Genomic DNA, 27,999 nt, shown 5'->3' with positions numbered 1-27,999 from the left:
AATCTTCTTCGACCACCCTTTCAGGCAGTGCATTCCAGATCACAACTCGCTGCAAAAAATAATTTATCACCGCCTCTCTGGTTCTTTTGCCAATTATCTTATATCTGTGTCCTCTGTTTCCAACCTTCCTGCCAGTGGAAACAGTTTCTCCATATTTACTCTATCAAAACCCTTCATAATTTTGAACACCTCCAACCAATGATTTATAAAGATTCAATATAATTTCCTTGCTTTTGTACTCCATGCCTCTTTATAAAGCGGAGGATTCTGCATGCTTTTGTAACAGCATTATCAACTTGCCGGTTCTTGCTCCCTCCCCCACCACCCCCCACTTTAAAATTGTTCCATTTTGTTTCTATTGCCTCTCCTCATTTTTCCTTCCAAGATGCAGCACTTCACAATTCTCTGAATTAAATGTCACCTGCCATGGCCCTAAGTTTCCACATGATTTGCTCCTGATTTTTTAGGAGCAACTGGTGTAGAACGGAGTATCTTAGAAATCGGAATTCTCCACATTTAGTTTGCTCCAGTTCTAGTCAGTTAGAACAGTTTCACTTTGGAACAGAATTTTTTTTTCCCAAAAGGGGGCGTGTCCGGCCACTTACGCCTGATTTCAAAGTTTCGTGAGTGAAAACTTACTCCAAACTAACTTAGACTGGAGTAAGTGAAGGTTTTTGTACGCTCGAAAAAACCTTGTCTACACTTTAGAAAATCAGGCGCAGGTTACAAATTAGGTGTAGGGAATGGTGGGGGGGGGGGGGGGGGGGGAGGGAAGTCATTAAATTCTACAAACAATCCTTAGTTATACTTATACAAATATTATACAAATAAATCCAACCTGAATAAAAATTTATAAGCAAAGAAAAGATAAACCATGTTCCTACCTGTGTGAAAGTGCTTCAGGCAGGCCTTTCATGTTGGAGACAGGCAGGGGTGTGGCGTCAGTGTCTCGACGGCAGCGGCAGCAAGCTTCGAGCTGAGCTGCAGTGCTTGAGGCAGGCCTTCATTCTCTTCGTGGCTGGCCGCGAAGAAGCAGCACCGGATAGACCCGAGGCCATTCGGCCATGAGATATCAGCGGCGTCAGTGGCTAGCTGGCAGCCGAAGAATCAGCGGACCGATGTGAGGCCATTCGGCCATGAGATAGCAGCGGCGTCAGTGGCTGGCCGGCAGCCGAAGAATCAATGCAGGACACACACAGCTCATTAAGGTTCTTGAGGCCATTCGGCCACGCTTTAGGGGCGGCGTCAGTGGCTGGTCGGCAGCCAAAGAATCAGCAGCTGAAGGACGTGAGGCCATTCGGCCATAGGATATCAGCGGCGTCAGTGGCTGGCCAGCAGCCGAAGATACAGCAGCAGCCTTCGAGCTGTGAGGCAGCCACATCGACAGTTTTATATTTAAATTTGCAGAATGGGTGCTGCATTGTCAACACCACGTATTATTGCAAAGTTGAATTGGCACTCTTATTTCTCCAAACTCACAGTCCTTAATTTGCATGCACCAATGCAGCACCGGTTCTGCAAGTTTAGCAGTGAAAAGCTGAACTCACTGATTTCAGCAGGTGATTTATTCAACAGTGTTGCTAAAAGCACTTCCTCACACACAGAAATATAAAAAAAAATTAAATTACAAGCCTTTGCAGGGGTCCAAGAAACAAATCTTCACTTTTTCTGCAGTATTTTAAAAAATGGCCGAGTGCCAATGTTTGTGTGAGACTGCGCGTGCGCGCACGCTCCAACGCGCACGCGCAGGGTTGCCGGCACCACGAAGGCTAATTTAAATTGTACCCGCCCCCTGCTACTTAGAAAATCAGCGCGAGTGTTAGGCTCCGCCCCCTGCTGCGAAGAGCGCGCCGCACCAAGCAGACACCGAACTCCAAGGAGCTCGAGAATATCGGACTTTTTTTTAGGCGCAGTTTTCGGCCCGAAAAACAGGCGCCCAGCTCGGAGGTGCGCCGTTTTCGCCGCGGGACGAAACTTGGGGCCCATATGTCTGCTCATTTCATCACTCTGTTTATGTCCTCCTGAAGACTGCGACTATCCTGCTCACTGTTTACTACATTTACAAATTTTGTACCATCTGCAAACTTTGAAATTTTTGCCCGTTATATACAAGTCCAGATCATTAATATACGTCAAAAAGTGCAGGGGTCCCAACACCGACTTTTCCCTCCAGTGTGAAAAACAACCAATCACCACTACTCTCTGCTTTCTGTCCCTTAGCCAATTTCATATCCATGCTGCTATTGCCCCTTTAATCCCTTCAGGTTTGCGAAAAGGTCTATTATGCTGCACTTTATCAAACACCATTAGAAAGTCCATATACACAACATCAACCACATTACCTTAATCAACCCTCTTCATTATTTCATCAAAGATCTCAATCAAGTTTGTCAGACATAATTTGTCTTTAACAAATCCATACTGACTTTCATTTAATTACCCATGTTTTTCCGAGTGACAATTAATTTTGTCCCGGATTATCAGGTCTAAAATTTTCCCCACCACCAATTACACTGGCCTATAGTTACCAAATTTATCTCACTCCCCTTTTTTGAACATAAGAAATAGGAGCAGGAGTGGGCCATTTGGCTGATCTGATCTTGGCCTCAACTCCACTTCCCTGCCCGCTTCCCATAAGCCTTGACTCCCTTATCATTCAAAAATATGTCTATTTCCACCTTGAATATATTCAATGACCCAGCCTGCACAACTCTGTGGGGTAGAAAATTCCAAAGAATCACGACCCTCTGAGAAAAAAAATCCTCCTCATTTATATGGGTGACCCCTTATTCTGAAACTATGCCCTCTAGTTCTAGATTCCCCCATGAGGGGAAACATCCTCTCTTCATCTACCCTGTCAGGCCCCCTCAGAATCTTATACGTTTCAATAATATCAACTCATTCATCTAAACTCCAATTAATATAGGTCCAACCTGTTCAACACCTTCATCTCAGGAATCAACCTCGTGAACCTGCTCTGAACTGCCTCCAATGCAAGTATATCCCTCCTTAAATAAGGAGGCCAAAACTGCATGCAGTACCCCAGGTGTGATGTCACCAATACCCTGTACAGTTCTAGCAGGATATTTTATACTCTATCCCCCTTGCAATAAAGGCCAACATTCCATTTGTCTTCCTAATTACTTGCTGTACCTGCATGCTAACTTGTTGTGTTTCAGGTACAAGTACCCCCAGATCCCTCTGTACCTCAGCATTTTGCAAACCCTCCCCATTTAAATAATAATTTGCTTTTTTATTTTTCCTACCAAAGTGGGTAACTTCACATTTTCCCACATTATACTCTATCTGTCAATTTTTTGCCCACTCAATTAGCCTATACATAAGAAATAGGAACAGGATTGGCCATACGGCCCCTTGAGCCTGCTCCGCCATTCAATAAGATCATGGCTGATCTGATCATGGACTCAGCTCCACTTCCTTGCCCACTCCCCATAACTCCATATCATTTAAGAAACTATCTATTTCTGTCTTAAATTTATACAATGTCCCAGCTTCCACAGCTCTCTGAGGCAGCGAATTCCACAGATTCACAACCCTCAGAGAAGAAATGTCACATCTCAGTTTTAAATAGGTTGCCTCTTATTCTAAGATCATGCCCTCTAGTTCAGATTATGAGGGGGCTTCTTGTCAAGCCCCCCTCATAATCTTATACATTTCGATAAGATCACCTCTCATTCTTCTGAATTCCAATGAGTAGAGGCCCAACCTTTCCTTTACTCAGCCTTTCCTCATAAGTCAACCCCCTCATCCCCGGAATCAATCTAGTGAACCTTCTCTGAACTGCCTCCAAAGCAATTATGTCCTTTCGTAAATATGGAAACCAAAACTGCACGCAGTATTCCAGGTGTGGCATCACCAATACCTTATATAGCTGCAGCAAGACTTCCCTGCTTTTATACTCCATCCCCTTTGCAATAAAAGGTCAAAATTCCATTGGCCTTCCTGATCACTTGCTGTACCTGTATACTATCCTTTGTGTTTAATGCACAAGTACCCCCAGGTCCTGCTGTACTGCAGCACTTTGTAATCTTTCTCCATTTTTTTTCTGCTAAAGTGCATGACCCCTCAGTTTCTGACATAAGGGGCCCAAGTTTCCACACGATAAAAAAACGGGCGCCCCTCTGAGCTGGGCGCCCGTTTCTCGCGCCTAAAACGGCGCCGGAAAAAAAACTCGCGATTCTGGAGAGCCCTGCAGCTCCTTGTCTGTTTGGCGCGGCGCCCAGGGGGGCCTAGCCTACACTCGCGCCGATTTTGTAAGTGGGAGGGGGCGGGTACCATTTAAATTAGTTTTTTTCCTGCTGGCAACGCTGTGCGTGCGCGTTGGAGCGTTCACGCACGCGCAGTGTGAAGGAGACATTGGCACTCGGCCATTTTTGTAGTTCTTTGTAGCCGTTTAGTTTTTGAACATTTTTTAATAAAAGCACATTGCCATCAGCACATCAGCACTGAGAAGGCTGCAGGAAGCCTCAGAAAGTTGAGGCAGCCGTTTCCCGCCGACCTCCCCCTTTTGCCGTCGGGAAATGGCTCCTCAATTTCTGAGGCTTCCTGCAGCCTTCTGTCTCCTTCCCTCCCTCCCTCCCGCCGTCTGGAACGGCTTCCTCCCCCCCACCCCCCGCTGCGTTCGGTCGGTTCCCTCCCTCCCTCCCGCCCGCCTTCGGGAACGGCTGCCTCGTTTTGTGAGGCTTGCTGCAGCACTTTCACACAGGTAGGAAGATGGTTTATTTAATCTTTTCTTTGCTTATAAATTTTTATTCAGGTTGGATTTATTTGTATAATATTTGTATAAGTATAAATAAGGATTTACTGTAGAATTTAATGACTTCCCTTCCCTCCTCCACCTCGTTCTGGACGGCTAATTTGTAACCTACGCCTGATTTTTTAATGTGTAGCAGGTTTTTCAGTTCTACAAAAATCTTCACTTGCTCCATTCTAAGTTAGTTTGGAGTACGTTTTCTCTGTGGAAACTTTCAAATCAGGCGTCAGTGGCCGGACACGCCCCCTTTTGAAGAAAAAAATTCTGTTCCAAAGTGGAACTGTTCTACCTGACTAGAACTGCAGAAAAAAAAATGTGGAGAATTGCGATTTCTAAGATAGCCCGTTCTCCACCAGTTGCTCCTAAAAATCAGGCGCAAATCATGTGGAAACTTGGGCCCAAGACTCCATTTGCCAAATTTTTGCCCACTCACTTAGCCTGTCTATGTCCTTTTGCAGATTTTGTGTTTCCTCCTCACACATTGCTTTTCCTCCCAGCTTTGTATCGCAGCAAATTTGGCTACATTACACTCAGTCCCTTCTTCCAAGTCGTTAATACAGATTTGTAAATAGCTGAGGTCCCAGCACTGATCCCTGCGGCACCCCACTAGTTACTGGTTGCCAACCAGAGAATGAACCATTTATCCCGACTCTCTGTTCTCTGTTAGTTAGCTAATCCTCTATCCATGCTAATATATTACCCCCAACTTCATGAAATTTTATCTTGTGCAATAACCTTTTATGTGGCACCTTGTCAAATGCCTTCTGGAAGTCCAAATACACCACATCCACTGGTTCCCCTCTATGAATCCTGTTTATTACATCCTCAAAGAATTCCAGCAAATGTGTCAAACATGACTTCCCCTTCATAAATCCATGCTGACTCTGCCTGACCAAATTTTGCTTTTCCAACTGTCCTGCTACTGTTTCCTTAATAATGGACTCCAACATTTTCCGAACCACAGATGTTAGGCTAGCTGGTCGATAGCTGCCTCCTTTTTTTAAATATGGTGTTTCATTTGCAGTTTTCCAATCTGCTGGGGCCTCCCCAGAATCCAGGGAATTTTGGTAAATTACAACCAATGTATCCACAATCCCTGCCGCTACTTCTCTTAAGACCCAAGGATGCAAGCCATCAGGTCCAGGGGATTTTTCTGCCTTTAGTCCCATTATCTTACTGAGTACCACCTCCTTAGTGATTGTGTCAAAGTTCCTCCCCCCCCCATAGCCCCTTGACTATCCACTGTTGGGATATTTTTAGTGTCCTCTACCGTAAATACTGATACAAAATATTTGTTCAGAGTTTCTGCCATCTCCATGTTCCCCATTACTAATTCCCCAGTCTCGTCCTCTAAGGCACCAACATTTACGTTAGCCACTCTTTTCCTTTTTATATACCGATAGAAACTCTTGCTATCTGTTTTTATATTTCGTGCCAGTTTACTTTCATAGGGCTAGAGTTTCCCTAACCTGTTTTTTTAGCGCCCTCACCCGAGGTGCGCCGTTTTTGTCCCCCTCCAAGTGCACCGAAAAAGAGACGTCGGTATTCTGGCCGCTCCCCAGCCTCTCTTCGGTCATGGCGCAGCGTGGCCCAATGGATTGGGGCGGAGCCAGGTCTGCGCGCATGTGCAGTAGCTCCTGGCAGACTGAATCTGTGAGTACGCGCTGCAGGCTGTGTGGGAGGGTCCCGAAGTATGCCATCCCTAGCCGTGGCCGAATGGGCTCCCTCATCGGCGGCCCGCTGTGTTCCCTCAGGTAGGACTTCTATTTTGTGTGTGTTATTTACTGATTGATTTTGATGCTTTAGGTGCAGGGTTCCTTCTATTTTTTTAATTTGTTATTTATTGATTGCTTATTACTTTTTGTGCTTTGTTTGGTGCTTACTGGTGCTTTAAATGTAGTTACTTGCGCTGATTCCTTAACTGTAAGTAAGGTCATTCTGTGCGGACGGAAGTGGCAACGTACGCTGGCCTAAGTTAGTTTGGAGCAACTATTTGTTGGCCAAACACCTAAAACAGGGGTAAGTGGCTGGGAACACCCACTTTTGAAAAAAAAAAAGAGCTAAAAAAATACCTAACTCACTCACTTACACTGGCGCAAATTAAATGGCCAGAATTGCAACTAAAAAGATAGTCCAGAAAAATCAAGTTGCAACTTGGACCTATTATAATCTATCGTCCCTTTCTTCATCATTTTTTTAGTCATTCTTTGCTGGCTTTTAAAATCTTCCCAGTCTTCTGTCCTCCCACTAGTTTTGGTCACTTTGTATGTGTTGTGTATGGAGAAAGAATCAGACTGAACACTGTAAGCTCAAAGTAAAGTGTGACCTTAGTCTTTTAGTGCAAAGAATCTGCAAAGGGATGTAGATAGAGGATTGGCTAACTAACAGAAAACAGATAGTAGGAATAAATGGGTCAAATTCAGATGGAGGGTGAGAAAGTTGGTTCTCTAACCAGCGTACTCAGCTTAAATAAAGGAGACTATGAAGGTACGAGGGTAGAGTTGGCTATAGTGGACTGGGAAAATAGATTAACGTGTAGGACAGTTGGTGAACAGTGGTGTACATTTAAGGAGATATTTCACAACTCTCAAGAAAAATATATTCCAGTGAGGAGGAAAGGGTGTAAGAGAAGAGAGAGCCATCCATGGCTAACTAAAGAAATAAAGGACGGTAGTCAATTAAAAACAAGGGCATGTTGTTATATATGTGGACTTAGTCTTATCCCCAGAGTGCCTCTCTCCAACCTGTGAAGCCTCCTTAAATGCCTGTGTTCCCAAGGGATTATGGGATCCCTTGGGACTCCAGGGGATGAGTCCTCTGGTGGCTGTACAGAGTAAATACAAGTCCACATATATAACAACATGTCCTTGTTTTTAATTGAATACCGTCCTTTATTTCTTTAGTTAGCCATGGATGGCTCGTTTTTCTCTTACACCCTTTCCTCCTCACTGGAATATATTTTTCTTGAGAGTTGTGAAGTATCTCCTTAAATGTAAACCACTGTTCACCAACCGTCCTACACTTTAATCTATTTTCCCAGTCCACTTTTGCCAATTCTGCCCTCATACCTTCATAGTCTCCTTTATTTAAGCTGAGTACGCTGTTTAGAGATCCAACTTTCTCACCCTCCATCTGATTTTGACCCATTTATTCCTATTCTCTGTTTTCTGTTAGTTAACCAATACTCTATCTACATCCCTTTGCAGATTCTTTGCGTCCACCTCACAATTTGCTTTCCCACCCATCTTTGGATCACAGTAAATTTGGCTACATTACACTCGGTCCTTTCATCCAAGTCATTCATATAGATTGTAAATAGTTGAGGTCCCAGCACTGATCCCTGTGGCACCCTATCAGTTACAGTTTGCCAACCTGAAAATTATCCATTTATCCCGACTCTCTGTTTTCTGTAAGTTAGCCAATCCTCTATCCATGCTAATATATTACCCCCAATCCCGTGAGCTCTTAGTTTGTGCATGGAAACATAGAAACATAGAAAATAGGTGCAGGAGTAGGCCATTCGGCCCTTCAAGCCTGCACCACCATTCAATGAGTTCATGGCTGAACATGCAACTTCAGTACCCCATTCCTGCTTTCTCACCATATCCCTTGATCCCCCTAGTAGTAAGGACTACATCTAACTCCTTTTTGAATATACTTAGTGAATTGGCCTCAACAACTTTCTGTGGTAGAGAATTCCACAGGTTCACCACTCTCTGGGTGAAGAAGTTTCTCCTCATCTCGGTCCTAAATGGCTTTCCCCTTATCCTTAGACTGTGACCCCTGGTTCTGGACTTCCCCAACATTGGGAACATTCTTCCTGCATCTAACCTGTCTAAACCCGTCAGAATTTTAAACGTTTCTATGAGATCCCCTCTCATTCTTCTGAACTCGAGTGAATACAAGCCCAGTTGGTCCAGTCTTTCTTGATATGTCAGACCCGCCATCCTGGGAATCAGTCTGGTGAACCTTCGCTGCACTCCCTCAATAGCAAGAATATCCTTCCTCAAGTTAGGAGACCAAAACTGTACACAATACTCCAGGTGTGGCCTCACCAAAGCCCTGTACAACTGTAGTAACACCTCCCTGCCCCTGTACTCAAATCCCCTCGCTATGAAGGCCAACATGCCATTTGCTTTCTTAACCGCCTGCTGTACCTGCATGCCAACCTTCAATGACTGATGTACCATGACCTTTTATGGGGCACCTTATTGAATGCCTTCTGGAAATCCAAATATAAAACATATACTGGTTCCACTTTATCCACCCTGTTTATTACATCTTCAAAGAACTCCAGCAAATTTGTCATTAAATCATATTTTCATAAAACCATGCTGACTCGGCGTGACTGTATTATGATTTTCTAAATGTTCTGCTACAACTTCCTTAATAATGGACTCTAGCATTTTCCTAATGACAGATGTTAGGCTAACTCTTCTATAGTTTCATCACAGACCCAATTCATGTCTGGACCGGGGTCAAGCAGGGCTGCGTCATCGCCCCAACCCTCTTTTCAATCTTCCTCGCTGCCATGCTTCACCTCACAGTTGATAAGCTCCCCGCTGGAGTGGAGCTAAACTACAGAACCAGTGGGAAGCTTTTCAACCTTCGTCGTCTCCAGGCCAGGTCCAAGAGCCACTGCTGTACATTGGACCTTCTTGATGTATATGGTTCAGTGCCACAAGACATAATGCATTTATCCACTGAGCCATCAGGAAATAATTCTAAAACGTGCAAATATTTTTCTCCCTTCCTCTTTGAAAAAGCTGACTTACCATAGGATGTGAGCTATAAACAAATCAAAAGCTATGGTATCCCACACACCATTTACTTGAACAATTTCTAACATCACAGTTCTTTCTGCAGGTGTTGCCAGAAAAAAAAATCCCATTCATTTTTCAATCAATTCTTTTTTCAGTCATCAGCCAAAAAAATTGGCAGACATTTTGCTCCCAGGCTATTGTCAATGATAAACATAAGAACATAAGAAAAATGAACAGGAGTAGGCCATACGGCCCCTCGAGCCTGCTCTGCCATTCAATAAGATCATGGCTGATCTGATCATAGACTCAGCTCCACCTCTCTGCTCACTTCCCATAACACCTTATCATTTAAGAAACTGGTCTTAAATGATGGTCCTAAATCAGATAAGAATTAGGAACAGGAGTAGGTCATCTAGCCCCTCAAGCAAGTAAATCGGAAAAATGCCTCATCTTAAAAAGTTTACTTCCTATCCCATGGGTAAAGGTCTCATTACCACTCTACACCTTCAGAGAATATAATCTTACCATGTTGTTTAACCATGGGCCCAAACTTACACTTAGCAATCTGTGGCGCAAAGCATTGTTATTTCTTTTTTTTTTAAATAATTGGGAAACCTCGATCCCTAGGATCCCTAGGAAAATGGTGAAAGCCACTATCAAGGTTGAAAAGAATAGGAGAGAAGACAAGGCAGATTAAGTAGTACTGACTAGGGAGGCACAAAGCTTGGATTTTAAAAGCCTCAAGATTACTGAAGGAAAGGAAGATAGATGGAGGTAAAGAGTTTTAACCAGCGATTCCACTCTCAGGTGAGGACTGGTTGATGACAGGGAGCACATCTCAGGAAATTGCAGGCATACAGCCTGTTATTTTCTGTCCGTTATTGAGTGCTGCTCCTCATTAGAAGCACAGGATCACAAACTCACTTTTTTGAGTTGGAGTAGGCATCAGTGTGGAGTCTTGATAACATGGAGGTCAGTAATTAAAAGGACATGCCAATGTGGTGAATTGAAGTCAGAGCTGGTGCATCACAGAATGGTAAGACACAAGTTTGCACCCAAAATCCTCCAGTGAAATATTAATTTCACTCCTGCTGTCAGAGTATCTAAGTCAAGTTGTCTTTTTTTAAAAAGAGGAAGAGAAAAAAAAATCTGAGGAGCTCAGGTATGTCACCTGTTGCCCTAAGCGAGGGACGGTAGGCACCACATGGAGAACAAACAAAAATTAAGAGAAGAGCTTTGTGAAAGACAGTCCCAGCCACCTTAGAAAATGATGAAACTCACCCTCAGAAATTTAATAAGATTAGAGATGCAGCACAACTTGCTGCTTATGGGATGTGCCATAAATCAGGTTTCTGCACACATCTTTGATAAAGACAGGCTAGATGACAACGCCCTATTAACTAAACCTCAACAGTGACTCACACACAATTTCTCACATTACCAGCTATGCTCAATTATAAAAAAAGCAATAAATTAAAATGCTAAACAAATTTAAAATTATAAAGTTGGGTGGAGTTGCTCTTTAATGTTTATCCAAATTGTAATTTTCTCATCGGCCAAAATTAATTTATGGCACGTGCTTTGTACCTCTGTGTATGGTACACACTGCAGAAGAACACATGATTGACACTGCAGATTTACAGAAAATAGGAAAGTCTTTCAGTAATCAGGATTATTAGATGAAGTTAGAGAACCATAATTTATATCATTATCAGATCTACGATTTTGTCCCCTCGCTACCTTGTCTCTATTCAGCATTTTTCTTCTCTCCAATACTGCAATGGTGCAACAAAAGACCACAGCAGCTTTTAAAAAAGACCGAATGAATTCCTATTAGTATCTGTAAAGGGGATACAGGGTAGGCTAAATATACTAATGGTTGTTTCCTACCAAACATTACTATGTTATATAACCTTGTTGAGATTAAGAACTGGAGTGGAGGAGGCCACAAATTCATGACTATATCATACTCCCGATGGCATACCAACTCATTAAGTTCAAGGAAATCACGCACATTTAATTCCAATGATTACTCACATTACAACTGTCTACGGGACTCCCAAAACTGCCACAATAGGGTCCCCAGACTAGCACTGTATGGTCCAGGAGAGGCATTATATAAAGTTGTTTTATATTCTTGTGTCACAGACTTCCAACAAACTTCACATAGCTGGCAGCAACCACAAGCAAAACACTCCACTTTTTTTTTTTAACGATTACAGTCAAGGTGAAAGGAAGAAAGTATATTAATAGGGGGAAAGAATGGGTCCAACACATTCTACTCTTTTTCCAATCGCCATCACAAGTTATAATTTTACTGCCTCACCGGTTTTGGTGCTACCTGATGACTTAAATCCCTAAATTGCAGCTGGTTTAAAGAATAATTGTGTTTTAACAGTATAGTTAAATGTAGATATTAAAAAACAAAATCATAATTTAAAATAAAAACAGAAGAAGTGCTGGAACCATATTGCAGACAGGCAGCAGCTGAAATGGCAAAAAGGGCCACATTACAGCAAGTGGCAAAGTGTGTTAAAAAGACAAGCCTGAAGGCTCTGTGCCTCAATGCGAGGAGTATTCGGAATAAGGTGGACGAATTAAATGTGCAGATAGCAGTTAACGGGTATGATGTAATTGGCATCACGGAGACATGGCTCCAGGGTGACCAAGGCTGGGAACTCAACATCCAGGGGTATTCAGTATTTAGGAAGGATAGACAGAAAGGAAAAGGAGGCGGGGTGGCGTTGCTGATTAAAGAGGAAATTAATGCAATAGTAATGAGGGACATTAGCCTGGATGATGTGGAATCGGTATGGGTGGAGCTGCGGAATTCCAAACGGCAGAAAACACCAGTGGGAGTTGTGTACAGACCATCAAACAGAAGTAGTAAGGTTGGGGACAGCATCAAACAAGAAATAAGGGATGTGTGCAATAAAGGTACAGCAGTTATCATGGGCGATTTTAATCTACATATTGATTGGGCTAACGAAACTGGTAGCATTGCGATGGAGGAGGATTTCCTGGAGTGTATTAGGGATGATTTTCTAGACCAATATGTCGAGGAACCAACTAGAGAGCTGGCCATCCCAGACTGGGTGATGTGTAATGAGAAGGAACTAATTAGCAATCTTGTTGTGCGAGGCCCCTTGGGGAAGAGTGACCATAATATGGTAGAATTCTTTATTAAGATGGAGAGTGACAGTTAATTCGGAAACTAGGGTCCTGAACTTAAGGAAAGGTAACTTCGATGGTATGAGGCGTGAATTGGCTAGAATAGACCGGCAAAGGATACTTAAAGGGTTGACGGTGGATAAGCAATGGCAAACATTTAAAGATCACATGGATGAACTTCAGCAATTGTACATACCTGTCTGGAGTAAAAATAAAACAGGGAAGGTGGCTCAACCATGGGTAACAAGGGAAATTAAGGATAGTGTTAAAGCCAAGGAAAAGGCATATAATTTGGCGAGAAAAAGCAACAAACCTGAGGACTGGGAGAAATTTAGAATTCAACAGAGGGAGACTAAGGGTTTAATTAAGAGGGGGAAAATAGAGTACGAGAGGAAGCTTGCAGGGAACATACAAACTGACTGCAAAAGCTTCTATAAATATGTGAAGAGAAAAAGATTAGTGAAGACAAACGTAGGTCCCTTGCAGTCGATTCAGGTGAATTTATAATGGACAACAAAGAAATGGCAGACCAATTGAACAAATACTTCGGTTCTGTCTTCACGAAGGAAGACATAAATAACCTTCTGATTGTACTAGGAGACAGTGGGTCTAGTGAGAAGGAGGAACTGAAGGATATCTTTATTAGGCGGGAAATTTTGTTAGGGAAATTGATGGGATTGAAGGCCGATAAATCCCCGGGGCCTGATAGTCTGCATCCCAGAGTCTTAAGGAATTGGCCCTAGAAATAGTGGATGCATTGGTGATCATTTTCCAACAGTCTATCGACTCTGGATCAGTTCCTATGGACTGGAGGGTAGCTAATGTAACACCACTTTTTAAAAAAGGAGGAAGAAAACGGGTAATTATACACCGGTTAGCCTGACATCAGTCACGGGGAAAATGTTGGAATCAATTATTAAAGATGAAATAGCAACGCATTTGGAAAGCAGTGACAGGATCGGTCCAAGTCAGCATGGATTTATGAAAGGGAAATCATGCTTGACAAATCTTCGGGAATTTTTTGAGAATGTAACTAGCAGAGTGGACAAGGGAGAACCAGTGGATGTGGTGCATTTGGACTTTCAAAAGGCTTTTGACAAGGTCCCGCACAAGAGATTGGTGTGCAAAATCAAAGCGCATGGTATTGGGGGTAATGTACTGACGTGGATAGAGAACTGGTTGGCAGACAGGAAGCAGAGAGTCGGGATAAATGGGTCCTTTTCAGAATGGCAGGCAGTGACTAGTGGAGTGCCGCAGGGCTCAGTGCTGGGACCCCAGCTCTTTACAATATACATTAACGATTTAGATGAAGGAATTGAGTGTAATATCTCCAAGTTTGCGGATGACACTAAACTGGGTGGCGGTGTGAGCTGTGAGGAGGATGCTAAGAGGCTACAGGGTGACTAGGAAAGGTTAGGTGAGTGGGCAAATGCATGGCAGATGCAGTATAATGTGGATAAATGTGAGGTTATCAATTTTGGGGGCAAAAACACGAAGGTAGAATATTATCTGAATGGCGGCAGATTAGAAAAAGGGGAGGCGCAACGAGACCTGGGTGTCATGGTTCATCAGTCACTGAAAGTGGGCATGCAGGTACAGCAGGCGGTGAAGAAGGCAAATGGTATGTTGGCCTTCATAGCTAGGGGTTTTGAGTATTGGAGCAGGGCGGTCTTACTGCAGTTGTACAGGGCCTTAGTGAGGCCTCACCTGGAATATTGTGTTCAGTTTTGGTCTCCTAATCTGAGGAAGGACGTTCTTGCTATTGAGGGAGTGCAGCGAAGGTTCACCAGACTGATTCCAGGGATGGCTGGACTGTCATATGAGGAGAGACTGGAACAACTGGGCCTTTATTCACTGGAGTTTAGAAGGATGAGAGGGGATCTCATAGAAACGTATAAGATTCTGACGGGACTGGACAGGTTTGATGCGGGAAGAATGTTCCCGATGTTGGAGAAGTCCAGAACCAGGGAATATAGTCTTCGGCCATTTAGGACTGAGATGAGGAGAAACTTCTTCACTCAGAGAGTTGTTAACCTATGGAATTCCCTGCCGCAGACAGTTGTTGATGCCAATTCATTGGATATATATTCAAGAGGGAGTTAGATATGGCCCTTACGGCTAAGGGGATCATGGGGTATGGAGAGAAAGCTGGAAAGGGGTACTGAGGAAATGATCAGCCATGATCTTATTGAATGGCGGTGCAGGCTCGAAGGGCTGAATGGCCTACTCCTGCACCTATTTTCTATGTTTCCAGCATTTTCTGTTTTTATAACAATTTAACATAAGCTTGGTAAATTGAATGTCAACATGAAAATATTTCCTGGATTAAATTTAAATTGTGAAATACAGTAATGGTATAAAGCACAAGCATATAGAAATATTTACTTCTCATTCTGATAAACTTCCACTGAGCTATTCAGTTCCTCTAGTTCTTCCTTCAGGAGCTGCAAGTTAGAGTTCACAAAACTGAGTTCCAGAGCCACTGTTTCCTTCACCTTGTTGTTAGTCGTAGCTCTGCAATATCAAAGATTTAAAATGAATAAAAATTGAGCACGGTCATTTTACAAATATTTCTCATTGGTAAACTGAGAAAAAAAAAATCATATAGGGAACTAAGACAGCACACAGCACTGAAGCTTCAATGCACCAAAACTTGAAGTTGGTAATATTCTTGCCTCCAAGTCAGAAGATTGTGGATTGAAGTCCCACTACAGGTTGGAGGACACAATCTAGGCTGAAATTCACTATAGTACTAAGACAGTGTTCAGTTGTCAGAGGTGCCCTCTTTTGGGTGACATGTTAAACCGAAGTCCGGTCTGCCAGCTGGGGTAGATGTAAAAGATCCTACGGTACTATGCGATAAATGCAAGTTCTTTGGGGGCGAAATTGGATGCCTTTGCACCTCGTTAGCGCCCCAGGGGGCCCTAACAGGGCGCAAATGGCTTTGCGACTGGACGCGGCGCTGACATTGACTCCTGCCATATTCGATGGGAGTTTTGCGGCGGTACTACGACATTGGGCCCCGATCTCCTTCGGCCAGAGATTGTGGCATCATCAGCGAGCGCATCGTCCCGGACTCGAAATTGGCATCCACCCCCTGCAGCATCGCTGGGCAAAAACAATATCAACTGCAGGAGGCATGCATCGGGCTGCTGGATGCTTCGGGGGCGTGATTAAAGGCAAGGTGGCCGAGGTAAGTTTAAAAAAAAACACACCTTTCTTGTTCGTTTTTTTTCACGGGATCCTGCCAGCAATCAATCAGCCCGGCATTCTGCTTGAGTGCCGAGATGATCATGCAGGATCGCAACTGCCTTGGTGGCCCAGGTAGGTACTTTTTATATTAGAGGCTGCAGCGATGGCCCTTCCCTTTAAGGGCCATTTGAATGCGGCAACACGGCATAATCCAGTGTACAGCGCTGCTGAACTCACCACCCCGCCTGCTGCCAATTGCGCACCAAGAAGGAAGTGAAGCGTTATTTAATGCTCCACTTTCTTCTTGGAGTGCAAACGGGGAATTCTTTAAAAGTTTGAAATAGTTAGCGCCTGGCGCTAACTTTTCACATTTTTATAAGTTAGCGCCCCAAACGGGGCGATAGTGAAATTTTTCCCTTTTCTTTCTTTCTTATGCCCCAAATCACAAGTTCACAATCTCATCCATACTGGTAAATACAGAGTGGCAGGGATCCCAGAATGTTCTTGTACACGTATAAGTGATCAGTTACAGAGTAACATTAACAAAGTCATGGGAGTAGGTCATCTGCTTACCCCATTGACATTAATGTAGAAAAATGTTCAAAGTCGCTATATAAAATGTAGGTTGTTATAGTATTGGAAGATTGAAAGAAATGTAAACAATGGGAGGATGGGGTTGGGGGGGTGGGGGGAAGTAAACCCTACCTTTTCTAGTTTCTTGAGCCCTATACCAAATACTGACAAGAGGGTTAACCTGCTCTTTTGCCATAATCACTTCTCTGTTAGCTGTTAGAAAATGCTCGAGAGAAACCAAATTATGAATGTCTCACCGAGAGCCCTTCCTTACCACCTGCAACCCTATGGGAAAACTCCGGGCCTCTACCTAGCACCTACCTACAAACAGTACAGCATAGATTAGCAACCTAGCATTGTGAGGGACTCATGGGCACGAATCCACGTAGCACCACCCACTGCAGCACAATGACAAGAGTTTTAGGTTTCGTCTTTTGCACAGTTTGATTCCACTATTGTCTCTTCTAACTTCATCAGGGACATTCTGAATATGGCTACTCATGAAGTGTTTGTATTGCCCCATGCAATGTACTATTGTTTCCTGCATCTTGTATCAAAAAAACACTCCCTCTCCACATATGCGTTACACCACTGAAGAGAAATAAATATGCACTTTAATTGCTTTAATCATGCGAGGATCAAGCTGAGCTGGCAACTTCAGTCTGTCTTAATTGAAAATTGGAGCAGCTGAAGTGAATCCATTTCTGGAAGGAGTATTTACAGATAAAACATACGTGGCGTAGCGAGTGGGATGAATTTGAAAAACACTCAAAGGCTCCAAACATCAACAGATAGAAAGACAGTGCCATGTCTATTGACTCTTCCACTTGATCAGTCAGGCTTTCCGCAATGACATGAAACAGTTGGGTACTCTGTGCAACTGCCTTCACCTCCTTAGAGAACCAAGCCTAATTATCAGCCATGCTTTATTTAATCAAAGATTTTTGTGGGGCGCATTAAACTTGGTAAAAAAACAAAGGGAATTCAACAACAAGACCATGCCTTTATATAGCACCTTTAATGTAGTGGCCATTCTTCATGTATAAGACTGGGAAGTGAATGCAATAGGCTACATAACTGTGGCGGTGAAAAGCAACACAGTCGAGCCTAATTCTGTTGATGCCTGACCAACACAAATTTGCAGTATGTGTCACTGGATTGCAATTAGCAGTGGAATCATGCCTAATTATTTTGTCTTCTTTAGCCAAGGAGAATAGTAACCAAATGCAGTGTTCCTACTGCTACCCCGGCTGACAGCAGCTAACTTCGCACAGGCGAGGGATTTAACCTCAGCCAACCCTGATTTGCATAGTTTAGTATCACACTGAATGGTGCATTTAATTTTAAATCAAACACACACAAGAGTCACAAGATAGATACAGATTAGAAAGACCAAATGCCCATCCTGTTTATCCATCCAGAAAGATCCTATAGTCCTCCTCTATTTAGGAATAAAGGCCCCAAGTTTCGCCATAATTTGCTCCTGATTGTTAGGAGCAACTGGTGTAGAACGGAGTATCTTAGAAATCGGAATTCTCGCCATTTAGTTTGCTCTAGTTCTAGTCAGTTAGAACAGTTTCACTTTGGAACAGAATTTTTTTTTCAAAAGGGAGCGTGTCCGGCCACTTACGCCTGCTTTCAAAGTTTCGTCAGTGAAAACTTACTCCAAACTAACTTAGAATGGAGTAAGTGAAGATTTTTGTACGCTCGAAAAAACCATGTCTACACTTTAGAAAATCAGGCGTAGGTTACAAATCAGGCATAGGGAATGGGGGGGGTCGAGGGGGGGTTTAAAGGGAAGTTTACAAACATTAAACACTTCAGTTTTACAACTAAAGAGCAATCATCAATAATAAATGATAAAAACATCAATAAATCAACCAATAAATCAATCAAAAAAAATTAATAAGAAATAATTTTTTTTTTTAAATCAATAAATAAAACATTTTCTACTTACCGACTGCAGCACCGAGAGCCCTCCAACAGTGTGCTGGGATGCCCCCCTCCCCCTGTCAGTGTCTCTATCTCTCTCATTCTCTGTCTGTCAGTGTCTGTGTTTCTGACAGCGAGGGGAGACGGGGAAGGGATGGGGGAGACGGGGAAGGGATGGGGGAGACGGGGGAGGGGGGAGAAGGGGGAGGGAGGGGGGAGAAGGGGGAGGGAGGGGGGAGAAGGGGGAGGGAGGGGGGAGAAGGGGGAGGGAGGGGGGAGAAAGGGGAGGGAGGGGGGAGAAGGGGGAGGGAGGGGGGAGAAGGGGGAGGGAGGGGGGAGAAGGGGGAGGGAGGGGGGAGAAGGGGGAGGGAGGGGGGAGAAGGGGGAGGGAGGGGGGAGAAGGGGGAGAAGGGGGAGGGAGGGGGGAGAAGGGGGAGGGAAGGGGGAGAAGGGGGAGGGAGGGGGGAGAAGGGGGAGGGATGCTGAACGGGCCGGGCCCAAGACTTCGGGCAGGGCCCGTCCCCAGCACCAGATTCACAGGTAGGTGGTGTTGGGTCGGGTCAGGTCGGGGGGGGGGGGGGCGCGGGTCGGGGTCGGGTCGGGGGGGGGGGTGGATGGTGGGAGGGTGGTCGGTTCGGTTCGGGTCGGGGGGAGGGATGGAGAGGGAGGTCAGGTCGGGGGGAGGGAGGTCAGGTCGGGTCCAGTCGGGGGGGGGGGGGGGGGGGGTGGGGAAGCAGGAGTCGGGTCGGTGTTGGTGTCGGGTCCGGTCCGGAGGCAGGGGGGGGGGGGGGGGGGGGGAAGCGGGAGTCGGGTCGGGTCCAGTCCGGGTGGTCGGGTCGGGTCCGGGGGCTGGGGGGGAGCAGGAGTCGGGTTGGTGTCGGTATCGGGTCCGGTCCAGGGGCAGGGGGGGGGGGGGGGGGGGGGGGGGAGTGGGAGTCGGGTCAGTGTCGGGTCCGGTCCGGAGGCGGGGGCGGGAAGTGCGAGTCAAGTCGGGTTGGGAGGAAGCAGGAGCTGGCCGTGGGAGGAGCCTTATTCACGCAGCCCCAGTGAGGCCATTCGGCCAGGGCTAGGGGCTGCGTGCTTCGGCCCCTCCCACACAGTTTTGGGCGCCTGGAGCTACTGCACATGCGCGCACACTATAGCGCGCATGTGCAGAGGTCCCGGCACTGTTTTCAGCGCAGGGACCTGGCTCCGCCCCCTACGGCTCGTGCTGCGCTGCGTCAAGCTGCAAACGACCTGCAGGGAGCTGGAGAATCTGGAAGTTTTTTTTAGGCGCACTTTGTGGTTCGAAAAACGGGCGTCCAGGTCGGGACTGCGCCGTTCTAGGCGCGGCTTGAAACTTAGGCCCATTGGAACAGGAGTAGGCCATTTAGTCCCTCAAGCTGTTACACCATTCAATGAGATTATGGCTGATCTGTATCTCAACTACATTTTTCCAAGTGCTCAGTCACTCTGTCCTTAATTATAGATTCCAATTACTTCCCCACAACAGATGTTTGACTAACAGCTCTATAATTTCCTGGTTTCTCTCTACACCTTTCTTATATAATGGAGTTACATTTGCAATTTTCTAATCTAAAAAAGGAACAATTCTTGAATCGAGAGCGCTTTAGAAGATTATGGCTAAAGCATCTGAAATGTCCTTACCTATTTCCTTTTAAACTTTATAATAAAAAATGGATTGTACAGGGTAGATGTGGAGAGAATGTTTCCACTTGTGGGAGAATCCAAAACTAGGCTGGAAACCATTAGGTCCTGGGGATTTGTCAGTCTTCAGTGCCATTATGTTACCCAATACTGTACGGTTTACTTGCTTATGTTAACTTTAGTGAGTTCCAGTCCTTGATTCATTATTAGTTTCCCTGGAATGTCAGGTATATTATCCTCTTCTATTGTGAAGACTGACACAAAGTAATTATTCAACAAGTCTGCCATTTCCTTATTTTCATTTGTAATATTACCCACATCAGTTTTTAAAAAAGGTCCACATTACCCTTGATATAATTGTAAAAAATGCGTGTGTTAATCTTGATATCCCATGCAAGTTTTTTTTCCCTTTTTGCAGCTCTTAATATCTTTTTTGTCTTCCTTTGCTATCTTTATATCTATCCCAGTTCCCCAGATCTACACTTAGAGACCAGATAGAGATCTTCAAAATGATGTATGGGTTGAGCCGGGTACTCCTAAATTTAACTATTACTACTTTGATACCCTGTCCCCTTGTCCTGTTGTCATACTACTTCAAACTAATGAAATAGTATTCTGGACCTAACTTTTCTATACTGTTTACTATCTTCTATATACACATCTTTAAGATAATCTTTCAACTACCCCCTTTCAAGGCTGAAAATCCCAGGATTCTGCAATACTCTGCTGGTAGCGATCAGTCTCTTATCTATTCTCTGTTCAGTCTCTCAGGACTTGAATACCTCCCTTGTTTCTCAGTGACAAGAAATGAACACAGTCTTTCTTCATATATGCAGTACATTTGTCCATATTAAATTTCACCTGCTCTGATTTGTAACTCAGACATTTTATCTAAGTCATTTTGTAGCTTCCAAGCTGCCTCCTCAGATTCAACTGTCCCTCATCTGCAAATATGAGAAGTTTGTATTGAGTTTCTAAAGCTAAATTAGAAATAAGAGTCCCGACATTCATCCCTGAAGCACCCCACTCAGCACTTGTCCCATCCTGACCAATTATTTTTGAGATCGGTCAACATGACTTTCGAGGACCAACTCCACTTGGCTCCCAGGAATCCGTCACCCACCTTCAGCTTCCAGGTTCGGCCTGCAAGTATGCAGTTCCTGGCTCCGCCTTTTGGTTAGATATGTCGGCATTCCCCAGTTCCCAGCTCAGTCCCCCTTTTGCATAGTCAGCCAAATCTGGAGTTCAATCCCCAGTCTGCCATAAATCCTAACTTAACTCCTCTAACAAGAGCCCACTGCTTCCTATCCAATCAATTGCTTTTCCATTCTCAGGTTTTATCCTAAACCTCCATCACTTCAAGCTTAAAAAGTAGTCTTTTGTGCAAAATTTGTCAAATGCTTTATAGAAGTCACGGTATACCAGAATTGTAGGGTTTTCTGCAGTTCACTTGGAGCAGTCTCTCCTAAAAAAGTCAAGGAGATTGTCATAGAATCTGAATCCATCATGAGCATCACTGCTCTTCAAAAATAATTCATTCTGTGCGGCATTTTGAATGAGATAAGATCGTATATAAATCTAAATATTATTATTGGGCCAAAAATTACGGTCAGAAGCTTCCCGCGGGCGGATGCCTCCAACCAAAATGTTTTTAACGAAAATACCTGGTGGTCCCGGAGGAACGTAGACTTGCGCTCAGAGGCCTACCTGCGCAGTCCAGAGTAGGGGCCCACATATTCCAGGAGCATATGTGCAGCCTGAAGTCAGGTGGGCCAGACCGACCAATGAAAATGGCGTATCCCCATTAACAGTAATGGCGAGTTCCGTTTGTATGGAGATCACCATTTTTATGAATGAGAATACATCTAAAAACACAAATATTTTAAATAAGAAAAACATTTCACATATTTAAAATTAATTGAAATTGAATTTAATTAACTATTTTAGACAAAACAAATATATTTTTGAATTTTTTTTTAATGGCGCTGAAATCCAGGCCTCCCCGGGTCCGTACGGAGTGTCTACAAACCCGGGAAGCGCGCAATGCGCATGCGTTGGAAACCGGCTTTTCCGATCGATCAAGCTGAAGCTTGACAGATCCAACGTATATCGGGAGCGAGGACATTTGTATGGGCAAGATTGCGGTATTTACCCATATCTTGCCCAGCAAATGTCCTCAAAATTCTTGCGCTTGATAAAAGCAGGTGTACAGCCTACTTTTACAGACGCAAGAGTTTAAAAACATACAAAAATATAATAAAATTAAATTTAAAAAAAAAAAACACTTAAAACCCTGAAAAACGTTAATTTTATTTTTTAACTATAATTAAAAAAAACTTTAAAAACTCTGAAAGACATTTTTTCTCCAAGATATTTATTAACTTTAATTTCAATTAATTTTAATTAAATGAGGTGCTTATTTTTTATTATTTGAGGTTTTTTTCTCATTAATAGCAATGAGAACTCGTAGATACGGCGTTCTCATTGCTATTAATAGGAAAACTGTGGAATACAGTACCTGATTGGCTGAGCAGTCACACGTGACTGCACCTTCTGCGTGGGAACCAGCAGCGCGGGAAGAGAAGGCCTCCCCACCGGAATCCCACGCTCCTCCGGGACCACCAGGTACTTTCGTAGAAATGTTTCAGGTCAGAGGCAATTGCCCGCGGGAAGCTTCCGACCGCAATTTCAGCCCCAATATGTTTTAATAGGGGTAAAAATAAACTTGCCTTAATGGACAAAGGTTTTAATATAAAAATTATTGATAACATTTTATTTTTCTATCTTTTAAAACTCTTACGCTGGTAAAAGTAGGCCTTACGCCTGATTTTACCAGGCGTAAGAGTTTGAAGGACATTCGCTGGGCAGGAGTTGGGCAAATCGCCCAAATCTCTGCCCGCAAAGGCCCTTCTCCCAGAGATGCGTTGTTCGCAAGTGCCAGTTTTTGAAACGTGCACATCATGCACCGAGAACTGGCACTTGCAGGGCCTCCAAGGGTACCTGCGCATATCGCACCTGCCCATAGAGACCGCGATTTTTGGCCCATTAGAGTTGTACCAAGGACAGGGAATAAAAGATTCTGTTTCTTATACTGCCATAATTTTCCTGGAACAGTGTTTTGATACATGTAACACTGTAACCTTGAGTTTTTTTTGAGGAAGTTACTAGGTTGGTGGATTTAAGTAGCCCAGTTAACATTGTGTATCTTGCTTTTCAAAAAGCCTTTGACAAGGTGTCATACAAACAGGCATTAAATACGGTTCAATCCCGTGGGATTAACAGGCAGATTTAATAAGGAACTGGTTCCTGAATAAGGAACTAGTTGCATTTTCATAGACAGAAGGTAATTATTAATGGTCGCGGTTCTGAGTAGGGACCGATCACAAGTGGAGTCCTGTATTGATTGGTATTAGGGCTACTGCTCTTCATCATTATCATCAGTGATATGGACGAGGGCATTAGGAGAATTGTCCACAAGGTCACGGATGATACAAAGCTATGTGCGGATGCAAGGCCTTTAGATGAGAAAAATAGATTGAAGGCAGATCTTGTTGCAATGGAGGAATGGGCCCATATTTGGCAGGTGTCTTTTTATACAGATAAATGTAGTGTTATTCACTCGGGTAAAGCCAATGCCAAGCATGTGTACACCGTGTCGGGTTACATGCACAAGACTGCTGAGTGGGAGAAAGTTCTCATTGTTAAAGTGCATTGATTATTGAAGGCCATAACCAGTGCAATGTGGCATTTGAGAAAAGAAAATAGAGTGTTAGGATAAATTGCAAGATGATTAAATACAGAACAAAAAATACTATTGTGACTCTGTCATCATCCTAGGCAGTTCCTCAAAATCGAGGAAGACTTTCTTCCACTCTAAAAGTGAGTTCTTAGGTGACTGAACAGTTCAATCTGGGAAGTACAGTCTCTGTCACAGGTGGGACAGACAATGATTGGAGGAAAGGGTGAGTGGGGAGTCTGGTTTGCCGCACACGCTTACTTTCTGCATGCTCTCGACGACGAGACTAGAGGTGCTCAGCGCCCTCCCGGATGCTCTTCCTCCACTTAGGTCTTTGGCTAGGAACTCCCAGGTGTCGTTGGGGATATTGCATTTTATCAAGGAAGCTTTGAGGGTGTCCTTGAAATGTTTCCACTGCCCACCTAGGACTCGCTTGCCGTGTAGGAGTTCGGAGTAAAGTGCTTGCTTTGGGAGTCTTGTGTCAGGCATGTGAACTATGTGGCTCGCCCAACGGAGATGGTCGAGTGTGGTTAGTGCTTCGATGCTGGGGATGCTGGCCTGAGCGAGAACACCAACGTTGGTGCATCTGTCCTCCCAGGGGATTTGCAGGATCTTGCAGAGACATCGTTGGTGGTATTTCTCCAGCGATTTGAGGTGTTTACTGTACATGGTCCACGTCTCTGAGCCATACAAGAGGGCAGGTATGACTACAGCCCTGTAGACCATAAGCCTGGAGCCAGATTTGAGGGCCTGATCTTCGAACACTCTCTTCCTCAGGTGGCCGAAGGCAGTGCTGGTGCACTGGAGGCGGTGTTGAACCTGGTCATCGATGACTGCCCTTGCTGATAATAAGCTCCCGAGGTATGGAACGTGGTCCACGTTGTCCAGGGCCACGCTGTGGAGGCTGTGTGGCGGGGTCAGGTTGGTGGAGGACCTTTGTCTTACAGATGTTTATTGTAAGGCCCATGCTTTTGTATGCCTCAGTGAAGATGTTGACGATGACTTGGAGTTCAGCCTCTGTACAAGGTCTTGATCAGCCTCAATTAAAATAATGTCCAGTTTTGGTCCCCTCACGTGGTGGGTGATAGAGGCTGTGGAAACGTTTCAGAGTATGACGAATAGATCGATAACTATCTTAAAAGGCCCTCAGTTACCACAATAGGCAGAGAAAGCCGGGGCTGTTTACGCTGATGAAAATGTAGAATCTCAGGAGATTTGATGAGATCTTGAAAATAATGCAATACAATATAAAAACTAATGATTTAGACGAAGGAATTGAATGTAATATCTCCAAGTTTGCAGATGACACTAAGCTGAGTGGCAGTGTGAGCTGTGAGGAGGATGCTAAGAGGCTGCAGGGTGACTTGGACAGGTTAGGTGAGTGGGCAAATGCATGGCAGATGCAGTATAATGTGGATAAATGTGAGGTTATTCACTTTGGTGGTAAAAACAGGAAGGCAGATTATCTGAATGGTGACAGATTAGTAAAAGGGGAGATGCAACGAGACCTGGGTGTCATGGTACATCAGTCACTGCAAGTTAGCATACAGGTACAGCAGGTGGTGAAAAAGGCAAATGACATGTTGGCCTTCGTAGCAAGAGAATTTGAGTATAGGAGCAGGGAGGTCTTACTGCAGTTGTACAGGGCCTTGGTGAGGCCACACCTTGAATATTGTGTACAGTTTTGGTCTCCTAATCTAAGGAAGGACAGTGTTGCTACTGAGGGAGTGCAGCGAAGGTTCACCAGACTGATGACAGGACTGACATATGAAGAAAGACTGGATCGACTCGGCTTATATTCACTGGAATTTAGAAGAATGAGAGGGGATCTCATAGAAACATATAAAATTCTGACGGGATTGGACAGGTTAGACGCAGGAAGAATGTTCCCGATGTTGGGGAAGTCCAGAACCAAGGGTCACAGTCTAAGGATGAGGGGTAAGCCATTTAGGACCGAGATGAGGAGAATCTTCTTCACTCAGAGAGCTGTGAGCATGGAATTCTCTACCACAGAAAGTTGTAGAGGCCAATTTGTTAGATATATTCAAAAAGGAGTTAGATGTGGCCCTTACGGCTAAAAGGGATCAAGAGGTATGGAGAGAAAGCAGGAATGGGGTACTGAAGTACATGATCAGCCATGATCATATTGAATGGTGGTGCAGGCTCGAAGGGCCGAATAGCCTACTCCTGCACCTATTTTCTATGTTTCTATGATTAGACCAGGTTCATGTGGAAAGGCTATTTGAGTTAGACACACTAGAAAGAAATAAGAAAGGGAATACAAATACCTGTATAAGTTATGTGAGCATTGAACTAGGTTAGGTGTTAGGAGGTTTTTTTCCCACCACAGAGTTGTCAACCTCAGAAATGAAGGTTCCAACACATGCTGTGACTGAATGCGTTCAAAAGGGAGCTGGATGAGTTCTGAGCGTGACCAACATAACTGCATACAGAAGGTCGGTGGGTAGCAGAGATGTTTTCTAAATTGACCAAAAGACTTTTGCCTGTCCCATGAGACTGTGTGACTGGGGGTGGTATGGTAGATGAGGATGATGGTGTGTACAAATCACACCACGAAAATACAGGCAGGTTTGATGAACCAGTGTGCCTTTTCCGGCTTTGCTTTTTTGTTTGCAGCCATCAAGATTACTCAGTCCAGAACAGGGATTTTTTTATATATATAAAAGCACTCACACTTAAGACTATCAGGTCTGTGAGACAAGTCCTGTAATCTATTAATTTTAGCTAAATGGCAATTATAGGCAAAGGGCAATACTCACCGAAATAGATTTTCAGCTCCTGCTCGCATTCGCATCTCCTTGTTAATCTGCTGGTTAATCCGGGCACGGCGGTTTTGCAGCTTGCTCCGCTGGGTCTGTGCAAAGGGATCACAGCCCTATAAATCAAACAAATAAAGTGTGTTTTTATAAGATGCAAACATTCATAGAATCATATAATCTTACAGCACAAAAGGAGGCCATTCAGCTCAGCATGGCTGAGTCAGTTCTTTGAAAGAGCTATCCAATTAATCCCACTATCTTGCCCTTTCGCCATAGCCATGTAAATTCTGTGTTTTCAACAATAACTTGTATTTATATAGCGCCTTTAATGTAGTGAAACATCCCAAGGCACTTCAAAGGAGTATTACAAGATGAAAAATGTGACACCGAGCCACACAAGGAAAAATTAGGACAGGTGACCAGAGGCTTGGTCAAAGAGGTAGGTTTTAAGGAGCCTCTTGAAGGAGGAAAGAGAGGTATAGAGGCAGAGAGGTATAGGCAGGGATTCCAGAGCTTAGGGCCGAGGCAACAGAAGGCACAGTCATCAATGGTTGAGCGATTATAATCAGGGATGCTCAACAGGGCAGAATTAGAGGAGCGCAGAAATCTTGGGGTGTTCTGTCGCTGAAGGAGATTACAGAGATAGGGAGGGGCGAGGCCATGGAGGGATTTGAAAATAAGGATGAGAATTTTGAAATCGAGGCATTGCTTAATTGGGAGCCGATGTAGGTCAGCGAGCACAGGGGTGATGGTGAACGGGACTTGGTGCGAGTTGGTACAAGGGCAGCCGAGTTTTGGATCATCTCCAACACTCGTTTACGTAGTGTAGAATGTGGGAGGCCAGCCAGGAGTGCGTTGGAAGAGTCAAGTCTAGAGGTAACAAAGGGATGGATGAGAGTTTCAACAGCGGATAAGCTGAGGCAAGGGCGGAGATGGATAATGTTATGGAGGTGGAAATAGGCGGTCTTAGTTATGCTGCGGATGTGGTTGAAAGCTCATTTCAAGGTTGCAAACAGTCTGGGTCAGCCTCAGACAGAAGTTGGGGAGAGGGATGGAGTCAGTGGCTAGGGAACGGAATTTGTGGCGAGGACCGAAAACAATGGCTTCGGTCTTCCCGATATTCAATTGGAGAAAATTTCCGCTCATCCAGAACTGGATGTCAGACAAGCAGTCTGACAATTTAGAGACCGCAAAGGTGTCAAGAGAAGTGGTAGTGAGGTAGAGCTGGGTGTCATCAGCGTACATGTGGAAACTGACAATGTTTTTGGATGATGTCGCCAAGGGACAACATGTAGATGGGAAATACGAGGTGGCCAAGGATAGATCCTTGTGGAACATCAGAGGGCGGGGAAAGATCCGTTGCAGGTGATTCTCTGGCTACGATTAGATAGATAAGAATGGAACCATTCAGCTGGGATCGGTCCCACCCAG

The 27,999-nt window shown here is 44.3% G+C and overlaps 1 protein-coding gene across 2 annotated transcripts in view; it reads right to left on the bottom strand.

Moving 5' to 3' along the window:
* rhpn1 (rhophilin, Rho GTPase binding protein 1) overlaps nucleotides 1-27,999 on the bottom strand; it is a 133,436-nt gene that overhangs the window by 83,872 nt on the left and 21,565 nt on the right. For both annotated transcript variants that reach the window (XM_070895165.1, XM_070895175.1), the window contains exons 2-3: nucleotides 26,569-26,684; nucleotides 15,094-15,222 (exon numbers count right to left, since the gene is read on the bottom strand). In XM_070895165.1, the coding sequence (XP_070751266.1) occupies nucleotides 15,094-15,222; nucleotides 26,569-26,684 (245 nt within the window). The remainder of the gene's footprint in view (nucleotides 1-15,093; nucleotides 15,223-26,568; nucleotides 26,685-27,999) is intronic.

This window comes from Pristiophorus japonicus, chromosome 1 (assembly GCF_044704955.1).
Source record: "Pristiophorus japonicus isolate sPriJap1 chromosome 1, sPriJap1.hap1, whole genome shotgun sequence".
Taxonomy (NCBI): domain Eukaryota; kingdom Metazoa; phylum Chordata; class Chondrichthyes; family Pristiophoridae; genus Pristiophorus; species Pristiophorus japonicus.
The sequence above is the reverse complement of the archived record's forward strand: the minus strand, read 5'-3'. Positions and strand labels throughout refer to the sequence as shown.